This window comes from Peromyscus eremicus, chromosome 19, assembly GCF_949786415.1.
Source record: "Peromyscus eremicus chromosome 19, PerEre_H2_v1, whole genome shotgun sequence".
Classification (NCBI taxonomy): Eukaryota; Metazoa; Chordata; class Mammalia; order Rodentia; family Cricetidae; genus Peromyscus; species Peromyscus eremicus.
The window spans coordinates 493761-512797 of NC_081435.1; the positions used below are offsets into that span (position 1 = coordinate 493761).

Consider the following 19037-nt stretch of genomic DNA (forward strand, 5'->3'; position numbering starts at 1 on the left):
CATTTAACCTTCACCTACAATTCTATCAGAAAATGTTATGAACTTCAGCTCCAGAGGCTAGATTCATTCATAGAACTCTTCCAAGGAATTCTGTACACACAGCTAGACCCAGTTCAACACAGCTTAAGCTCTGTGGTGCTTAAATGCAATGCAGTGTACTTACTGCTTCTGTCCTCATTTCTAACAAATCCCCTCAAATCTGATCTATGAAGTGAAGGATCTAATTTAAAGCAGTATTTCTGGGGTGTGCAAGAAATAATACAATTATCTGTGAATCCTTTAAAAAATACAAAATACTTGCTCCAAGACTTAGAAGATGTTTGAGGCTGGAGGAAGAAGCCAGGCAAGTGTAAAACAAAAAGGATAATACATAATTCTAATAAACATTGTGCACTAAGGATCACCTGCCTAATATTAATCGCCCCTAACCATCTCAAAACTATTCTTTTTGGTTTTTTGTTGTTTGTTTTTTTTAAGACAGGGTTTCTCTGTATATCTCTGGCTGTCCTGGAACTCACTCTATAAAGCATGCTGGCCAGGAACTCAGAGATCCTTCTGCCTCTGCTTCCCAAGTACTTAAAGGGATTAAAAGCATGTCCCACCATTGCCCAGCTGAAAGCTATTTTTAATAGGATAAATAAATCTACTATGGATTAGGAATTGCCTTCAAAGGATCGTATTTAATATACAGATTAAAATTCATTACTAACCTTAAGAACTTTGGCGTTCACAGATTCTTTCTCTTTATAAAAAAATCGAACCATCTGGATAGTTAAGTAAGCAGGCAGCCGGCTGATCTTAGACTAAGGAGAGAAATGGGAAGAAATCCTTTATATCTAAGGCCACGAGAGTCTTTTTATTTTGGTGGTAAAAACAAACATCAGATAAAATTAAGTGGAACCCTTTCTCTTTTCTGCATGTTTGTAGTGTAGATGAGAATCTGAATGTGTATTTGTGTGCGTGTTTGCAAGTGTCTACGTAGGCACATGTATAAGTGCACGTGTGTGACTGTGCACGTGGAAGACTAAAGTTGACAGCAGGTGTCTTTCTCAATCACCTGTTATATCTCTTGCTGAACCCTGACCTCACTGTCCTCACTAGTCCAACCAGCCAGCTCCACCTGCAACACCCTGGGATTAGAAGCATGAAGCCAAGCCTACCCAGCTTTTGCATGAGTTCTGAGGTTCCAAACTCCAACTCTCAGGCTTGCACAGCAAGCAGTTCTCCTGCTGAGTCACCTCCCTGCCCCTGAACCCTTTCAATGAAATGGAATTCAATTTCAAAAGGAAATATAACTTACAGATTTGATGTACAAAGCATTTCTCTGCAGTGTTGGAGACTGTTTAGTAATTTCTTCCTGAAGTCGCTTAAAAAAGAAATTACAGACAATCAAACATCAGACTTAGAAACTATTTTATGCAACACAGAATCATACATCTAATTTTTAAAAACAACACTATTTAATTAATAATAATACATCAGAGGATTTATCCCAGTGAAAAACAGAATAAACATGACATAGGTTTGTTTTTTTTTTAAGATTTTGCTCAATATTTATTATAAGCAATCATATAATATATACTATTAAGAATTCCTCCCACCAGGCAATGGTGGTGCACACCTTTAATCCCAGAACTCAGGAGGCAAAGGCAGGCAAATCTCTGAGTTTGAAGCCAGCCAGAGCTATTAAACAGAGAAACCCTGTCTTGGGGGGGAAAAAAAAAACAGACAAACAAACCAAAAAGAATTCATTTCTTTGAATACAATGTTGTTGCTCAAAGTCAGAGAAAGTAAATTATTATTTTATTAAATAATAAAGCCTCCTGTCACCCTATATCTATGAATACTCAGAATACTCACACTAGAAATTAAGAGAATATAGGAAACCCTTGTTCTTCATCCATTATATATAAAAGCCTGCCAGCACCAATTAGGTTCATTTTAAATCTGAGAAGAATTAACAAAGAAAACTTGTTAATCTAAGGCAGTGGTTCTCAACCTGTGGATCACAACCTCTTTAGGGGTGTTAAATGACCCTTACACAGGGATCAGGCATCAGATATCCTACATATAGATATTTACATTACAATTCATAACAGTAGCAAAGTTACAGCTACAAAGTAGCAACAAAAATAATTTTATGGCTGGGGTCTCCACAACGTGAGGAACTGTATTAAAAGGTCATGGCATTAGGAAGGTTAAGAGCCACTGCACTAAGTAAATGTGAGGAAATCTTTAGCTACAATTTATCTCCTCTGGCCACATTTGTTAAAATCTCAGGAGGTAGAGGCAGGTCTACAGAGTGAGATCCAGAATAGGCACCAAAACTACACAGAGAAACCCTATCTCGAAAAAACAAAACAACAACAAAAAAGACACAAGTTAGTGCATGCTGAAAACTTGGAAAACAATCTGGCCAAGAGTTCATATGTTGGGCTGGAGAGATGGCTCAGTGGTTAAGAGCACTGACTGCTCTTCCAAAGGACCTAGGTTCAAGTCCCAGCACCGACATTGCAGCTCACAACTGTCTGTAACTCCGAGATCTGACACCTTCACACAGTCTACATACACGCAGCAAAACACCAATGCAAATAAAATAAAAATAAATAAACTTAAAAAAAAGAGTTCATATGTAATAAAGATTATTATCAATGTGCTATCTATTTATCTATATATACATATATAACTTTGCAACACTACACAAATATGAACTAAAAAAACTTATTGTTTATAATATATTATCTTAAGTTGTGTAATTTAAGTCTGGTTTTTAAAAAAAATTATCAATCACATTATAAAAGGAATCACTGTGGAGCTTTAACACATAATCATGCAAAGGTGAAACATGAAGTAAAATGATTTAAAATCCAATAAAAGAGCTGGGGGTGAGGGGGGGCACATGCCTTTATTCCCACCATTTGGGAGGTAGAGGCAGGTGGATCTCTGTGAGTTCGAGTCCAGCCTGGTCTACAGAGCAAGGTCTAGGATAGCCAGGGCTACACAGAGAAACCCTATCTCAAAAAAGGGGGGCAAAAAAAAAGAAAAGAAAAGAAAAAGATCCAAACAAATGATGATGATAAAATCTTTAAAATTATAAAGGGAAAAAAAAAAAACCTACCCAATTCAGAAATATTCAAGAAAGTATAGCTGGAATTAGGTGTGCTGGTGGACAGTGATCCCAGCAACATGGAGGCTGAGCCAAGAGGTCTGCAAGTTCCTGAGCACGCACGCACGCTTGTGTCAAAGTATTCATCAGCAAGTTATACTTAACATAATACAATGCTATCAAGTTGTCATCCAGGACTCTGATGTATACCTTTGCTAAAATTTTACAAAATTAAGAAAACCGCCTGCAGAATCCCTCCCTGACAAAGCATTTAATTCTAACTCCAATTAACATTCACATTTCATTTTTATGCCATCTAAATTGTATTCAATAATTTATGAAACTATGTTAATAATGCTTTATTAGTTAAAAGCCCAACTGAAGTGTGACTTTCAAATACACAGGTAATTCTTGATATTCAGAGCAGCTGTGTTTTATTGATGACACCATGAGCACTGAATTAATAAATACCAAACCATGTTCCTAAGAGAACCACTGGGTAGGTTCCTGCAAACTTCTGGTCACCTTTCCATCAAACAATCAACAGATAATTATTCTATTTAAAGACATCTTACTTCACCTACAGTGCTGAATCTATAACCAATAGCACCCTAGCTCACACTCAGGTCAATCCTAGTACACATATTTTCCTCATAAAGCACAATACAGCATCCTTCTACTTAGGAATGCTGTATGCTTGGGGATAATTCTAAACACAAAAATTACCAACAAACACACAAACATAAAAAAGCATGACGGTAACAAAGGACGAGTATACGGTGTGTAAACTAAACAAGAAGGCAGAGCAATTCATGTAGGACCGCGTGGTATTCAACTTAAAAACTGTGCTACTGCGTTAGGGAAACAGCTGTCAATACTGTTCCTGCCACACAAACTTGAGGACCCAAGCTGGATCTTTAGAACCTGTATTAAAAAGCCAGGGATGGTAGCACACTTATGACTCCAGTGCTGGGGAGTAAGACAGACAGATCCCTGTGACTTGCTGTCCAGTTAGCCATGCCCAATTAGCCAAGTTGCCAAGTCAATGACTGTCATTTGTTTTTGAGACAAGGTTTCTCTGTGTAGCTCTGGCTATCCTGGAAGTTGGTCTATAGACCAGGCTGGCCTTGAACTCACAGAAATCCACCTGCCTCTGCCTCCTGAGTGCTAGAATTAAAGGTGTGCCCCACCAACATTCACCAATCAGTGACAGTCTTAAAGACAAAGTGGGCATTACCTGAGGAGGAACACCTCAGAAGGTTGCCCTTTGACCTCCACACACATACCACAAAAATCCCACAACCTGTGCATGCACAACTCCTCTGCAGATAACCAGCAAAGCACAGCAGGGATCACCTTTGAGTTTACAGACAAATTTTAGCCAACAGGCTTGTTCACAAATATAGAACCCACAAGAGGCTCAGCCATGATTTCCTTACCAATTTAAGCCCTGTGAAAAGATATTTAACTTCCTGGTTGATGAAACAACTAAGTTGAAGTTGATTTTCCTTTCCTTTGGTGACCTCTTCTTCTTCAGATTCTGTACATTTCATGCTTTGCAAATTAAGGAATGGCAACAGCTATTCAACTTGTTAATTAATCTTGAAAAGATAAATTATCCTAGAGTTATTAATAGTCATTTGTTGGTTTATTTTAAACATTAGTCTCCCAATAAAGATTCACTGCAACATGCTTTGCCTACCAACAACTTTATCAACAAAAATGAGTATGTGTTGAAGAAACCACAAGATATAAGTTGTCATTATGAAAAGTATCTTAATGATCCAAAGATGAGCAAAAGATGTTCTCCAGATTTCTACCCATAACTCAGAAAACAAGTTCCTTAAATTCATGTACATTATTAATACACTAATTTCATGTAAGTGAAACTTCTCTATGAGATAAATTAATCAGACACACTTAAGGTGTTATTAAGAAAAAATAATGAGAGCTGGAGAGATTGCTCAGTGGTTAAAATCCAGAGGACCTGAATTTAATTCCCATAACCCATGTCAGGTGCCCACAACCACCTATAACTACAGCTTCAGGGAATATGATACCTCTGGCCTTCTTAAACACCTACACCCACTACATATCCCCAAACACACATATACACATAATTAAAAAGTAAATAAATATTTAAGAAAAAATATCATCATTAAGGTATATACATATACATTTATCTAAAGTTCAAAATCACTGAATGACTATTTTATAAACTCCTAATTCACATTACTGTAAATTTTTAGGCACAGAATCCTGATGAATTTTTCTACCCTCCAAAGCCAATCAGCCAACTCTGCTCTTATTGACAATTTACTTCTTATAAATTCTGAATTTATAAGTCTATACAAATCTTGGCTCATTAAGGATACGTAGTTTCAAACTCAACACCAAAAAACTGATCAATTAAGCTTTTCTTTTTAGAAGGTGTCACTGCTGATGCAGAAGAATCTGTCTGCAAAATTAAAAAGAAAATTCCAGTTTTACTTTTTGTAGATTTCAACACAATCCAGTTTACTAATATATACTTAAGATTTTTTTAAGTGCAGGCCTTTTGTGTATTTCATCCTACGATTCAAAACCATTACCAAAATATTAAACATGTTCAATAAATATCAATAGGTTTTGCTTACAAATAGACTAAAATGCAAGTCTCAAATTCTAAGTACAGGCTGAGCATCTCAACTATTCCAGCAGATATCTACCTGTTAAGATGTGGGAAAGTCAAAAAGAAAATCAAAATAAAACACAAAGTGGCATAGTGAATTTGATCACAAATACATCTGGCTCACCTCTTTACCAGAATCGTCCTCTATGGCTTCTAGTTTCTGCTGCAGTACTCGCATCATTTGTATCCAGCACTCGTTAGCATCCTGTGATGTAAAATGAAACACTTTTGTCCTGGCTGTGGCAGTGTTCAGTCTATAAAATTCTTTCAAACTAATTATTGTTTCTTTAAGGAAGAAAGGTATTTTCTTCTTTAGAAACATTCAAGCAGAGCTGGGCATGATGCTGCACACCTACAATCCCACACTTGGGAAGCAGAGGTAGGAGCATTGTCACAGATGCAAGGCTGCCTGATCTACACAATTCCAGGCCAGTCAGGGTTACACAGCAAAACCCTGTCTCAAAATAAACAAAACTTGTTAACTGGACATCTTATTCTCAGCACTCAGAAGGTCAAGGCAGAAGGATGGCCATCAATTTTGGGCCAGGCTAGGCTACATAGCAAGACTGTCTCAACCCCCACCCCACCCCATCTACACACACAGAGGCTGGTAAGATAGCCCAACAGGTAAGGCAAATTCACCTGCCGCCAAACCTGATAACCTGAGTTTGATCCTTGAAACCCTCACGGTATTAGGAGAAAACTTAGCCCTGACCTCTGAACATGGTCCTTTAACCTCCACATATGCAACCATGCCATACATATCTCAACCCCACACACACATCCATACATTTCACACAAAACAAATAGAAATTAAATTGTTCTAAAATTGTTTAAACACTTATTTCCTGGTGTAAGTGTTCCTGAGTATATGTATATGCACCACACATGAGTGAGTGCCACAAAGACATTAAAGAGGGTGTTAGATTCCTGGAACTGAAATTATAGACAATTGGGAGCCACTTAATCTGAGTGCTGAGAATTGAACCTGGGTCCTCTTCCAGAACAAGCAGTCTTAACCACTGAGCCACACCTTCAATCCCTTGTTTTTCTAATCATGCATAAAAATAACTACTTTAACAAACTGGTGTAAGAGCTTTCAAAAAGTAAAGAATTTCAGAAAATTCATCCAGCAGATTTTATGCTCCTAATTGAGCTACACTACTGCAGATTTCAAAATTTTAGTGAAAAAAATAGAAAACGTTCCAATAGTGAATAGCTATACATAAGAATACCAAGTCCCGCCGGGCGTTGGTGGCGCACGCCTTTAATCCCAGCACTCGGGAGGCAGAGGCAGGCGGATCTCTGTGAGTTCGAGGCCAGCCTGGACTACAGAGTGAGTTCCAGGAAAGGCGCAAAGCTACACAGAGAAACCCTGTCTCGAAAAACCAAAAAAAAAAAAGAATACCAAGTCCCATGTAGGGGAATGGAGCTAGAGAAAGCCAGGTGAGAGCTGAAAAAGATTTGGGGGAGGGAGCCACGGAGTGATGAGACCTAAAAGAAGCAGCCATGCCATAAATGACAACCAAGGACAAGAGCAAAAACACTGCACAAAGAAGGCACTCATATTTAAGCAAGAGCGAGGAGCCACGAAGCTGGAGAAAGGTGAGCAAGGCAAAGGACATGATAAAGCCAGAGGCAGCAGGGTTTAGACTGGAGCACAAAACCACTCTAAGTTACCAACAAGAACCAACACAGTGCCATTCTTTAATATTCACTTTTTTGCTTTGTGTGTACATGTGCATGTGTGAGTGTATGCCAAACAGTGAGTTCCTGCAGAGAGCACAAGAGCATGTTCCCCTGGAGTTGTAGTTAAGACAGTTGTGAGCTACCCAACGTGGATGCTGGGAAGAGAACTTGCGTCTTTTGGAAAATCAACAAATGCTCATCAATTTTTTTAAAAATGGGATACAAGGAGAGTCATCTTTCCAGCCCCAAAGCCCACTTATTTTTAACTTATCTATTTTGGAGCTAAAGATCAAACCCAGAGCTTCATTTATGCTAAGGCAGTGCTTCATCGTTAACTCTACCCCTCCTCTTATTTGAATTTTTAAAAGGACACCAGAGCCTGTGTGACAAAACATACATGGATTAAAAACATCAAAAAGACCAGCTAAGGTTATAGCCACAACTATGAGCAAGAGATAATGATGTGAACAAGAGCAGACTAATCCCTGTGTTTCCAATTGTATTTCAATTACTATGCTGAGTGCAGAAAACCTAAGTTCTGGGTTAGAGAGATGGAAAAGTAGGGAAAGTGCTTGCTGTCCAAGCATAAGGACCCAAGTTTGAATCCCCAGAACCCATGTCAAAGTCGGATGTGCAGCTTGAGCCTTTGTAATCCTAGTTCCTTCCAGTAGAGAGGAGAATCCCCAGAAGCCTGTAGGCTAGCTAACCTGGAGTCCATGCAGAAAAACTTCTTAAGGTGGAAGGCAAAGACCGACACAGAGGTTGTCCTCTGACCACCAAATGCACACTGTAACATGTGTGCACCCACATTTAAACACACAAACACGGAAAGATAATCTAAGTTTTTCATTTACAAAATAAGAGAAACCTATCCCTGATTACCTGCTGAAGATACTGTCCTTGTTCACCCTTCTCCGCAAACTGTGGGAAAGCCATGTGCAAGAACTGCAGGAGAATAATAGGTGGTATACTAGAAGAAGTTTTATCCATGGAATCAAACAAATCTCTAAGGGCTTAAAAAGAAAACAATAGAGAGTTAGAAAAACAGTAACATATTTAATATATAGTTGTTTCGTAGTGATGAAAATGTTCTGAAATTATACAACACTATGAACAATGATGGACACATTTCAAATGGTGACTGTATGACATGTGACTTACATTTAAATAAAACTTCTGAGGAAAAACAGCACAGCTATAAAACCTTATCTAATCCAATTACTTATGAGATGACTCATTTCTAGTCAGGCATGGTGGTATGTACCTATAATCCCATTTCTCAAGAAGGTATGGTAATAAGATCTTGAGTTCAAGACCAACTTGGACCTCATAGTGACATCCTGTCTCAATAATAAAGTGGGAACTATTCATTAATTACAATGTCAAATTCTTCTCACGCAGTAAAGAAGCACATGATATCTAGCCTTTAGAGAGTATCAAATAGCTTAGAGTAGGGGACACACTTAGCTTGCATGAGGCCCTAGGTTCAATCCTTAGCACCACAAAAATAGTAATTTAAATTTATTCTCATAAATATTTATTAACATCAACTAAGTTTTTTTTTTAATAACAATCACATCAACACTACTAAAACTTATTTCTGTCGCCTCCTAATGTCATTCTCAAAGATTTAACTAATAGAACCTGCAAACAAAATTACAACACAAAAAAATCAAAAGGTCTGACCTGGGGAGATGACCCAGTCAATAAAGTGTGTACCATAAAAGCATAAGAGCCTGAGTTCAACTCCCAGAACCCAATAAAAAAGCTGGAGACAGTAGTACACACTTGTTATTCCAACGCTAGGGAGGTGGGAACAGGTGGATCCCTGGGTTCAATGACAACCAAGACCTAATTGGCAAGCTCTAGGCCAATGAAAAGGCCTTGTCCCAAACAAAAAGATAGATGGCTCCTGAAGAACAACACCTGAGGTTGACCCCTGGCTCCACACGTACACACAAAAATGCAACTACATGAACATACACCAAACAAAGAAAAACCTCGGAGGGTTTTTTTATTTCTTTTAAAGACAAGGTCTTTCTATTGCTTATACTCCAGGTTACCCTTGCAATCTTCCTACCTCGGACTGCACAATACTGGAATTATAGACATGTACTACCATGCCTGGCTCCACTTCAAAGGTTTATTTTTCAAGAGAAAAATACATTATTGGTTTGTAATCTGGATACATTTTAAATTATTTAATGCAAGGGTAAAGATACTCCATATGAATGAAGTGACAGACAAAAAAAAAATTGTTGCTATTTGTTTGTTCATTTGTTTTGAGACATGGTCTCTTTATGTAGCCCTCGCTATCCTGGAACCTACAAAGATCCATCTGCCTCTGCCTCCTAAATACTGGGATTAAAGGCTTAGGGCACCAGGCCTACCACCACCACCCTTTTTGTTTTTTGTTTTTGTTTTAAACAAAAGAAGTACTATGGCTTTACCTGGAGAGATGGTTCAAGAGGTAAAGGTACCCACTGCCAAGCCTAACAAATGTTAATTCGATTCCCCTAGGACCCACATGGTCCAAGGAGAGAACTCACTTGCAAAAGTTGTTCCTCTGACTTCCACATGTGCATGTACCCACATACCTACACACATATAAATAACATTTATTGAATAGGACAGCCCCTCTCAGTATACATACTGACCTGCAGTAATATACTGTGCTGAAGCCATTTCCCCTGAAGCTCTCAAGGCACCTGCATACCTAGGAACATTAAGTATAACAACACAATTAAATTCATCCTGAAATTTAAATGAGAGGAAATTAATTAAAAGAACTTATTAGGATACTCTTGAATTCAAATTTCTCCAAGTATTTTTTCCTTTCTAGTCTTATTCATATCACAATGGACCTTAAAAAGCTACTTAAATTTAAAAGCTTTTTTTGTTTCTTGGAGTAAAAGCCATATACCTACTTTCATCATTAATTCATCTAACATGAAACAGTCACTGGGAGATCAAGGTTCTAGTAGAGTTTCTACTTTCACTTTCAGCTTTATGATGCTCAGTTAATTTACAATAGCACAGAACATGAAGCATCCAAATGATGCTCACACATTACCTCATTATAAAGAATCTCAATTTCCATTCATGACAAATTCTCTATCGTAAAACATGGCATTCCTACAACACATCCAACAGAGTAACTAATAAGAGACCAACCAGAACAAATCTCAACATCAGGTTGAGTAAAAAACTAAACCAAAAAGGAAAGCCTGCATGATCCATTTGTATTCCAGAACTGCAAAGTAACATGAAATCTGAAGTCAATGGATGTACTTGGAGTGAATAAGGATTATTAACTGGCGAAAAAGTATAAAACTTCTGGAATATGAAATGTTCTAGTTTGGTAGGAAAAATAGATTACAGAGCATTCACATCTCTCAAAAACAATCAAATCCAACAAGGAAAAAAATAAACAATCAAATCAAACATATATGGAATGTATCCCTGTAGATGTAAAGTATGCCTTAATTTAAAAACATAAAAGCACTTTGCTCACTTAAATAGGATGAAAGAGAGCACAGGAAAGATGTTAAATTACCAACATCTGTTTCTAACTTTCAAAACTATAGTTTTTTTTTGGTTTTCTTGTTTTGTTTTTGTTTTTGTTTTTTAATTTATAGGGTCAAATGGAGTGGAGGGCAGGAAACATCTGTAAGACTACTTCAGATTCTCAAAGAAATCAAAGTAGGACCAATACACAAAACTTGAGAGCAGAGCACTGTTTGGAAAGGTCATAATAAACAAGTAGTGAACCAGCCAGTGACAACAGATTAGGGGCACAATGAAGTCTGTCCCAAACCACAGCATACAACTTTTTAAAAGTAAAATGCAGATAAAAATATTAGAAACTTTGAAAAATTGATGTAAAGATTTTGGGCTGGAGAGATGGCTCAGTGGTTTAGAAGTCCTTTTGCAGAGGACCCAGGTTCAATTCCCAGGACCCACATGGCAGCTCAAAACCGTAACTCTAGTTTCAGGAGATCCAATGCCCTTTTCTGGCCTCCAAGGGAATCAGGAACACCTGTGGTGCAAACATACATGCAGGCAAAACACTCATACACATAAAATAATACTTTAAAAATTATAAATATCAGACCTGAAAGTTCTAATTTAGTCAAAGTGCCTAACTGAGCACCACAGATTAGAAAAAATAAACTCTTAGACTCTAAGAACACTTAGGAAAATAAAATAAAGAAGAAAACCAGTAACTATTAACATAAAAAGAATAGCAACCACTCTTAGACCAGAAAGGCCTAGAAACCTTTCAGAAATAACTATTAACTACTGAAGAAACAATTTTGATCTAGGATATTTACACCAAGAGAAATAGGTTTAAAAAAAAAAAAAGTAGTCTTTTGAAAAATTACAAAAAGCTTACTATGATTGTATCAGGCCATATTTCTAAGTAAAAATAAAAGTGAAAAAAGTACTAAAGAATAAAATATCTGCCAGTATCAAGAACTGAATAATTTGAATGCTTCTATTCTCCTTAAAATCTTTCAATAAAGGCTCCCAATCACCATCATACAAACAACTATTATTATAGTGTGTGTGTGTGTGTGTGTGTGCGCGCGCGCGCGCGCGCGCGCGCACGCTCACGTACATGTACGTACATGCATGCCACAACTGAGAGAGGACAACTGTCAGGCATCAGTTTTCTCCTTCCACATGTGGGTCCTGGGTATTGAACTCAGGTCATGCAGCAAGCATCTTTACCAACTGAGAAATCTCACTGGCCCCTATGGAATATTTTAAGGATTCATATATTTTGTTTTATGTGCACGAGTGTTTTGTTTGCATATATGAACATATATCACACACGGGTGTCGGACCCTCTGGAACTGGAGTTACAGATATACAGCTATGAGTTGCCATGTGGGTGCTAGGAAGTGAATATAGATCTTCTGCAAGAGCAGTTAAATGCTCTAAATTGCTGAGCCATCCCTCTAGTCCCTACTATTTTTTAACTTATACTCACTGAGAAGAGATTCACAGACTAATTCATAGGTTCTCAAAACACATGACTTTCATTCACTTGTGTGATGGAATATAAAAACAAAGTTCATTCTTTTTTAAAACTACCATTTAACTAGCATAGTTAAACCTACAGATTAAGGGAACAAAATTAAAAATCCAGACATAAACTAGTGTTAACAAAGCTGCTAAGACAACTGAATGAGTTAGAACAGTTTGACAATGCTGGAAGAACTGTATTAGCTATATGCAAAAAAAGACGAAGACATCTACCTCCTACCATACATAAAAATTGATGGGAAAAATTCCTCAATGAAAAATTTCTCTTCTCTAAAAAAGGAAATGTGGCCAGGAGTGGTAGTTCACACCTTTAAACCCAGCAGAGGTAGAGGCAGGTGGATTTCTGTAAGTTTCAAGACCAACCTGGTCTATATAGTGAGTTCCAGGAAAGCCAGAGACCCTGTCTCAAACAAAACAAAACAAACAAAAAACATAGTATGAATGTTTATAATGTTATAGTATAGAGTTAATTTCTAATGTAACACCAAAAATATGAGATAAAATTCAACTACATTAAAATGTTTTTTAAATTTGCTCTATGTGCACTCAATGCTTCAGTGCACATGTGAGGATCAGAGGACTTTTGGGAATTCACTCTCTCCTTCAAGTTTGCTGAAGAAGGGTCTCATAGCATACTCCAGCTAGATAGAAGGCTTGTAAGCTTCCAAGCAATCTGTCTGTCTCTGTGCCTCCCATCTGGCCATAGGAGTGCTGGATTACAGACACATGCCACTGTATCTGTCCATTTACACAGGTTCCAGCGACCAAACTCAGGTTATCAGGCTTGCATACCAACCATAGTCAGCCACTAAGCCATCTCCCTAGCTCCTACATTAAAGTATTTCTTAATGTGTTATAAACACACTATCCACAAAGTTAAACAATTCAGAATACAGAAAAAAAGTACTTGCAAATTATCTGGTAAGTCAATTTAGAATATATTTTTAAAACTACAACTGAATTTTTTTAAAAAGGGCAAATAACTCAAAAAACAGGCCAAGGATTTAAATAGACATTTTCAAAGCATATACAAATGTCCAATAAAGACCTGAAAAGATTCTCAACATCATTAGACATTAGAAACATAAATGAGAATATCAATCAGTCACCACTTCACACCTGTAGGATGCCTGCAATCAACTTCAGACTGTAACTGTACTGAACACAGGTGGAGAAATTAAGAGCCTTTTTCCACTGCTAGAAAATGATGCAGGCTCTTTGCAAAAAAAATTTTGTTTCTCAGCCGGGTGTTGGTGGCACACGCCTTTAATCTCAGCACTCAGGAGGCAGACCCAGGCTCTGAGAGTTCGAGGCCAGCCTGTTCTACAGAGTGAGATCCAGGACAGGCACCAAAACTACACAGAGAAACCCTGTCTCGAAAAACAAAACAAAAAAAATTTTCGTTTCTTAAAATCTTAAAACAGTTAACCTATGACTAAACAACCCATTCCTAGGTACATAAGCAAGAGAAATGAAAACAGATTGTCCAAATGTTCGTATATGAATGCCTGCAGTGGTTTGAATGAGAAATGTCCCCTATAGGCTCATTTATATGGAGACAGAGTCCCCAGTTCATGGTGCTGTTTGGGGAAGTTATGGACTTTCTGGAGTAAGTACATCATTAGGGGTGGACTTTAAGAGTTTATAGCCACAGGGTTAACAGTGGTACACGCCTTTAATCCCAGCACTCCAGGAGGGAGAGCCAGGTGGATTTCTGTGAGATAGAGAAACTCTGTCTCAAAAAACAAAACAAAACAAAAAAAAGTTTATAGCCTTATATCACTTCTTGTCCCCCCACTGCTTCTTGTGTACAAATAAAGGTGATCAGCCAGCTTCCTGCTTCTGCAGCCGTGCCTGCCTGCTGCCATACCTTTCCCACCATGGAGTGTCCACCATCCCTTTGGAACTGTAAGCCAAAATAAACATGGCGGGGGACACTGCAAGCCTCATGGACAGCAGGGAAATGAGGGAAGAATGGAACTCACTTTAGCAGGTGCTGGGTCAAAACGTCCAGAGTCTGACCTCGGGGTTTATTTTTCTTACACAATTAAGCACAGTAAAAATTTGGAAAAGGTTTCCAAGTGACAATTATCACAACAAAGCTTTAGATATAGCTACATAGAAACTCCTTGCAAAGTAGCAAAGCCAATGTGACCTTTACAGTAAGAATGAGTTCTACTGGCTGATAAAAAGAGCTCAGGGCGAGGGCCTAGGGAGGATCTGTGATAAGCATAAGGATAGAGTCTATTGATGAAGCATGCAAAGTATATGGGACCTCTCATAAGGATGGGTTCCCTTCACTGAGAGACTAAGCTCAGAATAAAAGCCTAAACAAAGCTCAGGATACTGGGGGATTCAGGGAGGCTAGCTCACAGAATAGCAAAAAGATCACCAGGTTGTTAGACAACATCCATTCCAGCATTTTCTTCCTTTGAAGAAAATAGGTCTGCCTGTTTAATAAATCTGGTTCCTCCAATGCTTTAAGCTACATCTCCTACATAAACCCTTTCTCTCTTCCTTAAGCGGCTAGTTTGGTCGTGGTATTTTATCACAGCATTAGGAAAGTAACACAATGTCCATACCAGCATTATTCATAACAGTGGACACAATCCAAATGCCTACCAACAGAATGAATAAATAAAATTTTATATGTGTATACCATGAAACAGTAACAGAATAATAAATGTTCTGCATGAATGAACCTTTGAAATTATTATGCAAAATGAATAAAGCCAACTGGAAGACCACATATTAATTATATGGTTATACGTATATGAAATGTCCCCAAATGGGCAAATTTATAAAGAAGAAAGTAAATTAATTGCTGAAGGTGAGTGGAAAAATAAAAGTGACTACCAGTGGGTACACATGTCCTTGCTTGCTTTCTTTCTTTCTTTCTTTCTTTCTTTCTTTCTTTCTTTCATTCATTTATTCATTCATTCATTTATTGGAGATAGGCCCATTCATTCATTCATTCATTCATTCATTCATTCATTGGAGATAGGCCTAGAACTCATAATACATATCAGGCTAGTCTTGAGCCCCAGAGATCCACCTGCCTCTTCCTCCTGAATGCTGGGATTAAAGGTGTACACTACTGGGCCGGGCGGTGGTGGCGCACGCCTTTAATCCCAGCACTCGGGAGGCAGAGGCAGGCGGATCTCTGTGAGTTCGAGGCCAGCCTGGGCTACCAAGTGAGTTCCAGGAAAGGTGCAAAGCTACACAGAGAAACCCTGTCTCGAAAAACCAAAAAAAAAAAAAAAAAAAAAAAAAAAGGTGTACACTACCATAACTGGCTACATTTCCTTTCTTAAGAGAGGGGAGCCGCGCGGTGGTGGCACACGCCTTTAATCCCAGCACTCAGAAGGCAGAGCCAGGCGGATCTCTGTGAGTTCGAGGCCAGCCTGGGCTACCAAGTGAGTTCCAGGAAAAGGCGCAAAGCTACACAGAGAAACCCTGTCTCGGAAAAAAAAAAAAAAAAAAAAAAAAATGATAATTAAAAAAAAAAAAATGATAATAAGAGAGGGGAGGTTTCCAAAACTTGGTGCAGTAACAGTTATACAATTACAATTCTGTGAATAAAAACCATGAGTACATTAACATTAAGAATGACCTGGTATAATAAGTATCCTAGTGAAGATGCTATGAAAGAAAGTAGTGCCACTCATCCAAAAGTGAACAACCTTTATCCAGAGACTTAAACCAGTTCTTTTCAATCTTACCTTTTAAGGGCATCTTTGAGTTCAGGCACAGAACGAATACACTGAACTGTAGCATTCATGTAACAAGTGTTACCAAGGTTTGTCAATCCACATGGTAACTCCATCTGATAAAAGGGGATGGAGTAGGATTAACACATTTATAAAAGGACATGGCATACATAAGTCACAAAAGTTCACACTGAGTCAGGAATCATTTACCAGCCCTATCAATTAATATTCTAACTTCACACTAAAACAGTGTTCTTTCATTTCCCCTAACAGAAAATTTTTACTTGCATCATGCTGGCAACAATTCTGTTTTAATTCTCTTCTAAAAAACAGGAGCAAAAGCCTATCAGTTCTACACTGTTTACAGGCTTGGCAAGAAAACAGGTAGGAAAACATGCAATAGAAAGACTTCAGAACAAACACACAAAAACAAACACACAAATGAGTTGGGCTTGGTAGTGCATGCCTGCAATCTCAATAGTCAGAAGAAAGGCATCATGAATCCAAGATTGTCTGGGCAACACAGTGAGTCTCAGTCTCAAAGATCCCTTCACTTCCAAAAGATGTATATACTACCAGGTGTGTGTTTATGTTAATTTGACAAATCTTGACTATTTTCTATATTGATTTTGCATTGACTTTTGGAATATAAGCCAGGCCATAGCTCGGTGGGAGAGTGCTTGCTTTAGAATGCCCTTAGTTTGATCCTCAGTACCATTAAAAAAAAAAAAAAAAAAAAAAAAAAAGATTAACTGTATTTAACATGGAAGGTTTTTAAGAATTTAAATATCCTATCATTGAAGCTTTTCTTTGATCCTGTTTTCTCATAAGTAGTAAATATTTCAACAGAATTATCTTCCCAATACTTATATCAATTCATATTTGTATATTTGTGTGTGCATTACATAACATCTTCATCTGTAAAATAATTAGTCCTTAATATCTCATAGCTTTGAAGTATAAAAGCATAAGCCCTGAATTAGGAATGCTATATTTAATACTGAATAGAAATTAAGCTTAAGTTAAAACCACTTGTAATGAAGAAAAGCTATAATAATCAAAGTATACAATATCAAGGAACTCCTGAGTTTTATGATGACCTGTCTATAGGACAAATTTAAGCTTGTTTCAAAAATATTAAAATTCTGCTCATTGCTAACATACATCAATATTAATAATTAAATCAAACCCTTTAGATACTACTTTCTGGAAGACATCTTAATAACTGTCCTTCAAAAAGTAGTGACCCAACATAAAATCTGGTGTCTTACAGCAGTTGCTAACTGTTCTTCTGTCATGTCTTCTACGAAGACAGTTTTAGCTGAGGGTTCTTCTGGAAGAGCATCTGCTGACCCCATCATTAGTACAGTCATTCCCTGTTACAAAAGAAATAAGTTCATGAAAATACTTAAAAGCTGACAATGTTATGTTCAATAAAGGGAAACTCAAAAGAATTCAAACTACAGCATGGTTCTCCTAGCCAAAATCTACACAAAACAGAGTCATGGCAACCTATCCCTGGTGGTAGCTGGAGGAGTGACTTTAAATGGACCTGTGTTTCTTTAGTAGGATGAGCAAACCTATAACCTTAAGGTTATCCATGAGCTGGGCACCATGGCACAAGCCTTAACCTCGGCACTTGGGAGGCCAAGGCATGGATCCTCTGACTTCTAGTCCAGTCTGGTCTCCAGAGCAAGTTCCAGGACAGCTGTAGTAACACAGTGAGATCCTGTCTCAAAACAACAATAAACCAATGACTGGTCCAACTTGAGGCCAACACCATGAGAGAGAACCCAGGCCTGACACTTCCTGGATGGCCAGGAACCAGAGGCTGGAGAGTCCACAGACCCAGGATAGAACCAAACATGAAAAAAGTGAATGATTCCTAATGATATTCTACTATATTCATAGATCAGTGCCTAGCCCAACTGTCATCAGAGTTTTCATCCAGCAACTGATGGGAGCAGATGCAAAGACCTAGAACCAAACATCAGGTGGGGCTCAGGGAACCCCAAGGAAGGATTGTAAGAGCCAGACAGGTCAAGGACACCATAAGAACATAGTCCACAGAATCAAAGCAGGGACCATAGGGGCTCACAGAGACTGAAGTAACAATCAGGGAGCCTGTATGGGTCTAAGCTAGGTCCTCTATATACATGTTATGGTTGTGTAGCTTGGTATTCTTGTGGAACTCCTAACAGGGGGAGTGCGGGTTGTCTCTGACTCTTTTGCCTGCTCTTGGTACCCTTTTCCTCCTATTAGGTTGCCTCATCCAAACTTGATATGAAGGTATGTGCCTAATCTTATTGTAACTTATTATGTCATGTTCAGTTGATATGCCTGGGAGGCCTGCTCTTTTCTGAAGAGAAATAGAGGATGAGTGGATCTAGGGAATCTCCATGGACTTTTTATAATACAATAGCAAAGCAATACTAAACCATCACTAATCAAAATTTTTCCAAAGCTGTCTAATGAAACAAATATTTAAATATACCATTAATAATCAGTAAGGAAACAAGAAAGAGTATTAAGCTAGGCATGATGGCACACACCTATAGGTTCTAATCCTAAAGCTTGGGAGACGGAAGAGGATGATCTGCAAATCTATGGCATAGTAGGTCTTTAAAAGTTACCCCCTAGGACTGGGAAGATAAATAACTCAATAGGTAAAGAACTTGCCATGCAAGCATGAGGACCTAAGTTTGAATCACCAGAACCCATGTTAAAACCAGACACAGTAGCACACATCTCTAATTCCAGTGTTCCTAGGCAAGAAGGGAGGGAAGTCACAAGAAAATTCCCAGAAGCT

General features: G+C 38.1%; 1 protein-coding gene across 4 annotated transcripts in view; it reads right to left on the bottom strand.

The window, feature by feature from the left end:
• Window positions 1-19037, bottom strand: part of Usp14 (ubiquitin specific peptidase 14) — a 35782-nt gene that overhangs the window by 5550 nt on the left and 11195 nt on the right. For 3 of the 4 annotated variants that reach the window (XM_059246496.1, XM_059246495.1, XM_059246494.1), the window contains exons 4-12: window positions 17500-17604; window positions 16241-16344; window positions 10124-10182; window positions 8349-8479; window positions 5902-5982; window positions 5482-5564; window positions 4546-4660; window positions 1301-1366; window positions 711-803 (exon numbers count right to left, since the gene is read on the bottom strand). In XM_059246496.1, coding sequence (XP_059102479.1) covers window positions 711-803; window positions 1301-1366; window positions 4546-4660; window positions 5482-5564; window positions 5902-5982; window positions 8349-8479; window positions 10124-10182; window positions 16241-16344; window positions 17500-17604 — 837 coding nt within the window. The remainder of the gene's footprint in view (window positions 1-710; window positions 804-1300; window positions 1367-4545; window positions 4661-5481; window positions 5565-5901; window positions 5983-8348; window positions 8480-10123; window positions 10183-16240; window positions 16345-17499; window positions 17605-19037) is intronic. The other variant, XM_059246497.1, reaches the window with a different exon arrangement.